The sequence below is a fragment of the Thunnus maccoyii genome, chromosome 5 (assembly GCF_910596095.1).
Source record: "Thunnus maccoyii chromosome 5, fThuMac1.1, whole genome shotgun sequence".
Taxonomy (NCBI): Eukaryota; Metazoa; Chordata; class Actinopteri; order Scombriformes; family Scombridae; genus Thunnus; species Thunnus maccoyii.
In genome coordinates this window covers 15,060,739-15,071,867 of record NC_056537.1, presented here as the reverse complement: position 1 = coordinate 15,071,867, position 11,129 = coordinate 15,060,739, and the positions used below count along the sequence as shown (strand labels likewise).

At 38.1% G+C, this 11,129-nt stretch overlaps 1 protein-coding gene across 1 annotated transcript; it reads left to right on the top strand.

Annotated features, from left to right (window-relative positions):
• The first annotated feature begins 4,919 nt into the window (after positions 1–4,919).
• Positions 4,920–11,086, top strand: tph1a (tryptophan hydroxylase 1 (tryptophan 5-monooxygenase) a). Its single transcript, XM_042411605.1, has 11 exons — positions 4,920–5,094; positions 7,565–7,699; positions 7,939–8,122; positions 8,213–8,313; positions 8,410–8,477; positions 8,566–8,762; positions 8,899–9,034; positions 9,128–9,254; positions 9,374–9,469; positions 9,868–10,001; positions 10,183–11,086. Exons 1-11 carry the CDS (start codon positions 5,005–5,007, stop codon positions 10,355–10,357), a joined length of 1,443 nt encoding a protein of 480 aa, XP_042267539.1. The 5' UTR covers positions 4,920–5,004; the 3' UTR covers positions 10,358–11,086.
• Positions 11,087–11,129: the final 43 nt, after the last annotated feature.

Below are 11,129 nucleotides of genomic sequence, written 5' to 3'. Positions count from 1 at the left end.
TCTACAAAATGTGTACTGTGTAATGTATGAGATTAGAATGTATTTAAGTAATATACTTAAGTCTGTGTTTACATATTCATATAGATTCATGTTATATTAGTTTAGTTTAGTTTTACTTTCTGTGTCATACCAAATGGGATTACAAAACACCTCTTTATAGCACTGTCTATGCATAAGACTCACTATTTTGTAGGCTTGACATTGTCTATCATTCATCTCTGTGTTTTATATTGAATGCTGGAATAAGAACTCATAGCTGTAATTTATACATGACCTTACTAAAAATATAGCTCAAATAAATAAATAAAGCTCAATCGGCTCATCTACGTGGATAATCATCAGTATCCCTCGAGTCTGCTTGAACTTGATGAAACTGCATTTTCATATTATACACACTTAGCTTGGAAAAAAGACAAACTTCATCTGGAAACACTGCCTTCATGTCAGACATTCATATTAAAAAAAAATCATGAGGAATGTAATTGTTTTAAATAGTCAAGTTTTATCGTGCTCATTTTTCTCAGACCCTGTTTTGTTTTGTTGGATGTGATTGTTGTAAAGTAATGTATTTTTATATGTAACTTATTTTACCCTCACATTTTGGCTAGCAGGTCTCCCTTGTAAAGGAGATAAGATATCTCAAGAGACTTCCTGGTCAAATAAAGGTTAAATAAATAAAAATGCATACATCAAACATCAAAAAATGTAACAAGCATCTTTCAGTAACACATTTACAAAACCAAAAGCATCACTTACATTATCTGTACTAATACAGTATATACTCACAAATAACATATTTACATTTTCAAAAGAATTGTACACCAAATACCAGAAGAAGGAAAAGAAATGGATGTTAAACAGTTGAAAATGTTGAAATGTGTGAACAGCCAACTCAACCCATATTTAATTAATTAACTCCTGTTTTTATCTTATTAAGCAAAGCGTTGCGTAGTTCCCAGTAAAAAGGACAATAGAAAACAAAACAGAACACAAACAAACAACCCACATGACAGGTGGCATCTGCTGAAGTATCTCTGAGCAAGAGGCTGAATTTCTATCACAGGCACTGTGACCTCTGACGAATACAAATTATTATCGTATTATTTTACTATTATTTATGTATCTTCCAAATGCCCGGTGAGACATAGTGCGGTTTTAAGTTCCCATGCTTCTGCTAGGCAGCACCAAGGGTGAGATTAGCCTGAGAGATCTCTTGTATGCTCAGACACTGTGAGTAAATCCCCCTTATTGAATTGAACAGAACTGGGACAGACTGGCTGGGGTGCAGCTCTAAACACACTCACATGTCTGTAACACAACATCCCCATCAGAACTAAAGAAAACCTCCAGAGAGTCATCAGAAATAAGAGCTCAAATAATAAACATGTTATAAACAAATGTCTTGTATTCCTTGAAAATGCCATTTGAGCATTGAAACCAGTTTGGTTGCCTGGATAACTGGGCGGCCCTTCAACAGCCTTTGAATGGCTGGTTTTCTAAGAAAGTAGGTTATGTTTCAGTAATGAGATGTGTGAATGGATTGAGGACTCTCATTATCTGACTGCAGTGAAGCAGAGGAGCCTCTTCAGGAACCAAAAGAAATCGATATCGAATGCAAATGTAGTCAAGTGTTTGAGTTCAGGTAGCTAATAACAAGGGCTGAGTATAAAGTTTACAGTGTATTTTGATGAGTATAAAAGAGCATTTAAAGCACCTTGAACCTTTTTGTGTTTTTTGTCTGATAAGTGTGTATTTACAATGGACATTTGGCACAACTTGCACCATATAATGTGGCAGAATATTCTTGACTTGAATCTTCCGCTTGAAAAATGTTTATTAATGATCTCATCCTTGAAGCTAATTATCCATACACCACTGTCCACATAACGTAGCCGGGTCACCAGGAGAGGGAACGACAATGAGCCATCTTATTCATGCTGCACTCTCTGACCCATGTCAAAGTACTCGATGTCTTAAAGCATCTCAAAGCATCTGTGTCAATTACCCTCTGAATGGCGGGTCACAGACGACACGAGCCACATCACATTATTAATAAGAGTAAGCACTAACTGTTTCAACATACATTAACACGATTGAGAGGGGGAAAAAGATAATATTGGGGTTATTGTAGTCATGTTTACTGCAGAAAAACATCAGTTAGAAAAAAAAATAAATCATGATTTGGAAACTGAAATCCAGTGACAATAAATGAAGATCTGGTCCAGGGAGCTGTCAAGACACGAGGAGATCAAAGACGTGGCCACAGCATCTGCAGCATAAAAGTGACGTCTGTGTAAATGTAATTATAAGTAGACTGGGACGTGCTTGATGCTGCCCTGTAGAAGCCCACCTGAGTGTTTGTGCGTCATGAAAGGAGCAGTTCATTACTGAATGCTAAACATTATCACGGCCGTACAATCTAGTAGTCTTTGTCCTTTTCCTTGCTTTCTTTTCTCTCATGGTAAAAATAAAAAGCCACAATACCTTTTCTAGGAAACATTTAACTTTTTTTCCCCATGTATTAGTCATAGAGCTGACATGTGTATAATGCTCTTTGTATTTGCTTTAGGCAGCAGCAGCTTGGCTAACTATTTCTGACGTTCGCTGACGTATTCTGGTGTCAATGGACGGCCACAGAACTACAAAGTTAACAACATGGACAAGTGATTTTATATTACATAACATGTTGTCAGAATCACTGCAGAGAAGATGTGATGGAGAAAACAGATTTTTAAGCTGCTCTACAGGTAGCAGCAGGTGGCACAATTATCTGGGATGATCAAGACAGAGCCATTAGGAATCATCAGTGCCATTTGAAACCATCATACAAAAGGGAATTTCACTGTGTGCTGCTAGTTTTATCAGCTACTCTTCAGCCATTGTCACATCATCTCATCTCTCTACTCTCATTTAAGAACCTAATGTCATATAAAAATGGCTTTTTTTATTATCCTAACTGATAACTGTTAACAGTTTTATTGTTTGTCTTCTTGGCCCCTGCTTGCCTCTCTGCTTTGTATTGTTTGAATGATTTTATGCATCTTTTTTTTCATAAAGCATTTTGTAATTGTGTTAAGAATGGTGGTATATATAAATAGAGTTTTATTATTATCACTGAGGCTGCAATTAACAATTCATTTCATTGTTAATTAATCTATCTGTTGCTTTTTGGGGTTGAGAAAATGTGAGAAAATGGTGAACAAAATAAATTTTTTCAATTTTCCCAGAGACCAAGACATCTTCAAACTGCTTGTTTTGTCTGACCATCAGTCCAAAACAATATTATATTACACAATATTTACTTTACAATTACATAACAAAAAGAAAAGCAGCAAATTTTCACATCTGAGAAGCTGAAACAAAAGAATGTTTCAGCATTTTTGTTTGAGCTTAAACGATTAATTTATTATGAAAATGGTTGCCAATAAATTTTCTGCCAATTTATCGATGAATCAACTCATCGTTTACACTATAATTATTATTAGTGATAATATATCATTTCTTTGTTGTGATTATTATTGCTAAATGTGACCAGAAGTGCTACTAACTCTACGCAGGGGTAGCAGTGGGATGTACACTGTTTAGGCTGACATTATTTGTTGCGTTTTGTAGCACAAGCAATGTATGTTTACACATTCAAGCAGAAATGCTTGTCTTCTGTAGATGGAGGTGATAAGGAGCTTAGGCTAACAGCCAGGTAAACATGTTCACTCATGCTTTGTTGACCTAAAGGGGGATTTTTGTTGCTGCAAAATTTATGAGCAATGCATACTGGTGCATGTAGGCACTGTTGGAGAGGCTCTTTGTGCTTTAATATTTAATATGAATCATGTGTTTTAATGACCACTAGAACAAACTGGATGTCCACATAATTACTGGTGAATTGTGTATTTAAATTGCTCTCTATTAATGGCAAATAAAAGCTTGACCTTGCTCTGTCAAACATAACATCTGAGAGCTGATCTGGATTCAGCTCCTGAGAGGAGGAAGTCCCCCTCGCTGCCTCCTTGGTTGTGTAAAGCATCCCTGTCACGAGTGACACAGGCCAGGACCACCTGAGACAAACAGCATGTGCATCAGACACATGCATCACCACATTAGAGCTGTGTGGAGATAAAAGTAATGGCCAACAGAGAAAGACCTCTCACCTCTCACCTGCCCTATCTGTGAGGTGACTACAGCTTATAACAGCGGTGTTATCTGTTTAAAGTGATGAGGTCTCTTGCTGTCAGTGCTCCCTCGTCTTGATTCTGCTTGCAAAGGCAGCTGAGGCCTTTTCCACTGACTGTCTTGATCTTATTAAAAGGCTTGCGGTGTTAAAGACAGGAAAATATGCAGATTATTTATGTGCACGAGAACCCAGAGGTGCTTACAGTGCAGAGGAATGGATTTTGAAAGGGGGGCATGTTTGGATCACTGTACAATGAAGGCAGGTGGGCCACGCTTGAATCCTCTTAAACCTTGACCTCTTCTTAGCCTTTAAGGTGTCAACAAACAAGAAGAATTAACTGCTTGTGCTTCAGTCTGCATCCAAGCTTCATTGTGTTTGATCTCAGTGTGATGGCACATTTCCCTTGTTTGGTTTTAATTATTAAATAGCATCAAAAGACTCTTCGTAACCAAATATGCAAACAATTCCTTCTATACATTTTCTCTGACATGCATTTAGGATTTTCAACCATACTGAAATATCTATGAAACAAACAGTTTAATTCATTCTCTCACCAAAATCAGAATTTGTGATTGATCTCATTGACGCTATTTCGGGTCTTTAGGTGAAATAAAAGATTTCCCCATAATGACGTGGGCGATGCTGCTCTTTTTCCATTTGCTGCTGTGAGTGAGATTATTGCTCCCTTGTGCCCCCTCCTCTTTCTCTGCGCGGTTAAATAGCAAAGCGCGCCGCTTCTCGGGGTAGACTGCCCACTTTACATAGCGGAGGTTATTTAGATAAAGCACCTGCAAGAGCTGTATAAATATTGCAGAAAACAGCAGCACTTTAACATGTACTCAAACAAACTCGAAGGACCACGTAGAGGACGATCTTTTGACTCGATGAACATTGGCTATGAAGAAAAACTGCTGAACAATGAGGTAAGAAATCCGTCGATGAAAAGAAAAGAAAAGAAGTCGCTTTTATGACTTTGCAGAAGATGTCAGTCCCTGTGATGAGAACTTCAGTGTGGCTGCAGACGGTGAAGAGCTTTTCTTGCGTCTGATATTTTACAGCTACTTTTTTTAAACAGTGACTGAGAGATTGGTCTGGGTCATCTTCATGAATAAGCCTGCACTTTGTCGTCAGCGCAGATTAATTTAAGCCGTTTTGTTGTAGTATAATTTACGTCAAAGGTTTAAGAGGGTTAAAAGGGGGATACCTCAGAAATTCATGTCATAAAAGACTCATTATTGCTCAATCTGCACGGTGAACACCCTTCACTGATTTCCATGTAAAAGACAGAAAAGATGAAAGATAAACCGATCAACCTGCAGTGTCTGTGATGTCTCCATTAGAGACACCAGTAGGAGACAGAAATATATGTAGGAATTTAGATAAATGCATTGCATTAATAGCTACCAATTCATATATTAGATATGTGTTGAAGCCTTTTGAGCATCAGATGTAGTGACTTTCTATACTTCGATGTTGAAAAACGTTCAGCAAAAAGCGGACAAACAACAAAGAGAGTCCTAAATCATCGTGTAATTGTCTAAATCGACGACAAAATGCTCTCTAAGATTAATGTTCTGTAGTTTCAGCAGGGAAATAAGTTTTCAAAGGCAATCCGATTGTGTCAGTGACCTTCACTTGAATATTTACTTTTTTCTGATACACAAACGGTAATGCTTCACAAATTTTAGGCGCACATTAAGTAGTAGGCTATTTGTGAACAAACGTAAACTTACATGATTCTATCTTTCAGGGGGAGAAAAAAGAAAACGAAGCTCAAATTGGGTTCATTATAGACAGGCGCCATAAGTGACAAATAGTCGACCAATTTGGAAATGTAACAACCCTTTGACTTGTTTATGAACATGTCAAAAATAATGTTAAAGCTCATATGCTATATTATTGAACCTGACATCCATAAGGAAAGAAACTACCTGATGAGGGTCTGCGTAAAATCATCCCAACCTGCGTGCTGCAGTGATTAAACGCTGCATTAATGTCTGGTAAGATCTCAGCATGCAAGGAGCTAATAATAGGCTTCCCCGCTGTCTAAATGAGATTGCTATAAGGCGATTCTTTGAGACAGAGACAAGTTCATCTTCGTTAAACCGAGACGCAAAGAGTTGACCCCGGGGAGCGACCTGATCCAGTCCCCATGCACTAATGCTTTCAGGGATACTATCGACAAGGATTCACCGAAAACTGGTCTGCCGCGGTGTCTACACAATGCTCGAAGGGCGAAATACGGTAGGCAGCAATTACACTGAATTTAACTGATTCTTACGACCGGCCCGTTCCTCTACTCCCCTTTCAACAAACCATTTTACCGTGGACAGTGTGTAGAAATCGTATTTCGAAAGAAAATCTTAATGCAACATAAAATACATAGTATAAATCTACAGCGTGCTATAATTTAAGTGCACGAGTAATGCTGCAGTTAATCAAATGATTAATGAGTCTTCCGTGCTGCTGGCAGGTTATAGTCCTACTTGTGAAATCTGATGCAGGATTACACTAATTTTCCCCTCGCGTGTGCAGCGCGCACAGTCACGCGTCAACGTGCTGCGCTGTCCAAGGTGCTGAAACGGACAGCGGGGGGTAGTCTCTTGTTAATCTCAGCACAATTTTCTCTGCGTGTATCATATATATGACTGTTACTTGTATTGTCTGTCTTCATGTGAAGAAACAACTCGAGTTTGTTTTTCCAAGGTGACAGAAATATTTGGCTGCCGACTCTCTGCGTGACTTTTACCGTCACTGCTTACTGTTTGTTGCGAGCGATGCATGTTCAGCAGATATGATGCTCATGGGATTTTTGGATGGCTAGATGCTCTTAAGTGATCTGACGTTGTGCATTCACGTCATTACCTGTCCTGAGATATGGTTCAGTCACAGGGAAATGCATTGTGTTAGTTTTTTGAAACCAGACACCTCATTTTTAAAAATCTTTTTATAAGTTTTGCATGCAGGCATACCCAAGTAGGTTCAAATCCAAAACAGAAAATAAATCTACCTTCAAATATAAAACAAGGAGCAAATGGCAGCTCCCACATGTACAGAGTTTAAGAGTGTCTGAAAGTATGCAGCACAGAATTTGATCATCTGCCAGGAGGTGTGACTTTCAAGCCACAACTAATTTTGGTGTCACATGTCTAAAATGAGTTTATTTCTCTGTTTGCAATGACTTCTCTATTATTAATATCTAATACTATCAGGAAAGGTGATATCACCATATATTTCTTCAGGTCAAATACAGTATTATAAAATTTGATAAAAGTTGGATATCTTCTCACATCACCATTCAAGGAGACCGACATTGCTTGTTGGATGAGTATATGTTGTATCTGTTTGTTACATAAGAGAAAATAGAACTCTATCAATCATTACTGTTTTCAGATAAACAAATCAACCTTCACAAAAATCGAAGAAAACACTGAGAAGAAGAATTCACTGGAGAAAGGGAGAGCAACAATAATCTTTTCCCTCAAGAATGAAGTGGGAGGACTTGTAAAGGCACTCAAACTCTTCCAAGTATGGACGTTATTTCACTAGTTCCTATTTCTATTTATTAATGTATCAATTTGGAATCGATTGCAGTGTTAATATTATATAATACCATTTGTTTATCTACCAATATCTACCTGTAACTTATTCAGTAAAATCAATTTTGATTTTACACAAGAGTGTAAAATCAGTTCTACTGCAGTTATCATGCAGATGATAAAGATGACGTAGGCAACTTAAATAAGGATTCTCAATGTTTCTTGCAGGAAAACCATGTCAACCTTGTACACATAGAGTCCAGAAAATCCAAAAGACGCAACTCTGAGTTTGAAATATTTGTGGACTGTGACAGCAACCACGAACAACTGAATGAAATCATCCAGCTGCTTCGGAAGCATGTGAACGTGGTGGATATGGAGCCTCCAGATAACTCCTGTCTACATGAGGAAGGTAGGCAAACGCTGAGTGCTGATATTGTCCATCAGATCCCCATGACCTGATTTACAATAAACAACTTTTTCTCTCTCTCTCTCTTCTCAGATATGTATAATGTACCTTGGTTCCCAAAGAAAATTTCTGACTTGGACAAGTGTGCTAACCGTGTCCTGATGTATGGCTCTGACTTGGATGCTGACCATCCGGTATGTTGGGCAAAATCAATCTATGAGGGTTGACTTTAAAATGAAACTCCTTGAATTCAAATCATTCTTATATCCTGATATATTTCACTCCATCAGGGTTTCAAGGACAATGTCTACCGGAAAAGGAGAAAGTACTTTGCTGATCTCGCCATGGCCTATAAACAGTAAGTTTTTGTTGTATATTTTAATGCTTATTTTGGAAATCTGGGAGGATTTACTTGAAACTTAGGGGATTTTTCTGTTTTGTTTCAGTGGGGATCCCATTCCTCGTATAGAGTTCACAGAGGAGGAGGTGAAGACGTGGGGTGTTGTGTACAGGGAGCTCAACAAGTTGTACCCCACCCACGCCTGCCGGGAATACTTGAAGAACCTGCCACTGCTGTCCAAATACTGTGAATGTCGGGAGGACAACATTCCTCAACTGGAAGATGTCTCACGCTTCCTCAGAGGTTAGTTATATTTCCTGAATAAAACATGCTTCTTTTGCCCCAAAATTCAAATGGAAATTTAAGTATTATTTATTTTTTTCAGCTTTGTAAACTTAGTCACTCACTCGTGTACATTTCAAATTTCTTATTTTCTCAGAACGCACCGGATTTACCATCAGGCCTGTGGCAGGTTATCTGTCCCCTCGTGACTTCCTAGCCGGTTTGGCCTTCCGTGTTTTCCACTGCACTCAGTATGTACGGCACAGCTCTGACCCCTTGTACACCCCAGAGCCGTAAGTAATGCACAATACTATATTTATAAAAGGGATGTTAATTTTCACACAAAGCTTGTTGGTCCTAATACGCTGTTAACTTTCATTATCAAGGGACACATGCCATGAGCTGCTGGGTCATGTCCCTCTGCTCGCAGAGCCCAGCTTCGCCCAGTTTTCTCAAGAGATTGGTCTTGCTTCACTTGGGGCCTCAGACGACTCGGTTCAGAAACTGGCCACCGTGAGTGACACTGCTAAAGGACAATTTAATCAAATCAAATATCAAGATCATTTCATATTTATGAAGTAGAATAATTGTCAGCATTTTTAAATTTTAACGTCAACACTCCTGTGTTACAGTGCTACTTCTTCACGGTGGAGTTCGGCCTATGCAAACAAGAAGGGCAGCTGCGAGCATACGGAGCAGGACTGCTGTCCTCCATCAGTGAGCTTAAGGTAAAGACATTTTAACAAACTGTTGAAATCTTAGTGCAGTCTTCCTTCCCATATATTCTAATCATGCATTGTAAAATATATTAATATATACAGAATAAAACAGTGCCTGGTCAGATACACACCATCAATCTAAAACTGGCCAAAACCTATTAAAATAATTACATGACACAAACGTTAAATCACTGTATATGTTAAACCATAATTGAACAATTTAATCCGACAAAGTCCCTTTTCATGTTGATTAAATGTATGTAGGTAATGGGATTACATGGTTTCTCTTACTGAACCTATCACTTTTTCACTATAAAGAGCAGATTTAATCAAATGACCTAAATGTGTGCTACTTTTTACATACACTATAATGTGTGAAACATCATCATTATGTTTGTCTCTTACAGCATGCACTCTCTGGCAATGCAAGGATAATGCCTTTTGACCCTAAAGTTACATCCAAACAAGAATGCATCATCACAACATTTCAGGATGTCTACTTTGTGTCAGACAGCTTTGAGGAGGCCAAAGTCAAGATGAGGTGAGCTTGGTTTGCTGAAAACCTTCAAATGTTGGATTCCAGTGATAACAGTCATCTAATATATGATTTTTACAGTTATAACTTAGCATGGAAAGTTGAAAATTACCTACAATTTGTTGTTTGATATATTATTAAATATTTCCTACATATTAGTTAAATCATGCTATTATGTTTGTTTCAGGGAGTTTGCCAAGACCATCAAGCGTCCCTTCACAGTCCGATACAACCCCTACACCCAGAGTGTGGATGTGCTAAAAGATACTCCCAGCATCAACAGCGTTGTGGAGGAACTTCGACATGAGCTTGACATCGTGGGAGACGCTCTCAACCGGCTGAACAAGCAGCTGGGTGTCTGACCGCCCGTACTCCAGTTCAAGTTATCCACTAACAGTCCCGTCAACGCTCGCCGTGTTGTCCCCAAACACTGCTGTAGAGATACTGCTTGTGTATCGCCCTTCGTCAGTAACAATGAATGTGCACTGCTTTTGGCAAAAATGCTCTGTTGTCCCCCTGCATGATATATGGCTTTTACAATTTACAGAGGCACATTTGGTGTGTTTAGCCACTGATATCAGTAAATTGCACAAACCCAAAGAGCTGCTTAACCTGAGACACCATTTTTTTTCAATCAGCTTCTGTATTGCAAACAGTTGATACGCTTTCATGGTACTTAAGTACCCTTTTAAAATATCCCCAGCTGTTACAAACACAGAAGTGGTTCCTCCTCCTATTGTTGACTCTGCCGTTGTATATGATCATGTGAATTTTTTTGTAATTTGTTTCATTATTCTTCTTCACATTTAATCTTCCTCACTTCAGTGATATGTATAAAATGTACCCTGTTTGTATTCTTTTGGTGTATGTATCATGTTCCTTTTTGTGTGTTGTTGAGGGAAATTATGAAAGTGAAAATTGGTATTATAAGAATGTTTTCATGATTGATTATGACAGATTTGGCCCATGTACCCCAACATATTTTATCTTATAGTGATAATTTTGAATACCTCCTGTTGAAGTGAATATAATTGTAGTACTCCTAAAATCAAAACATTATTTTTCTACTGTAAAGAAATATATACATTATGAGTAGGCTATGTATCAAACTATTGAAAAAAAAATAAAATGTTC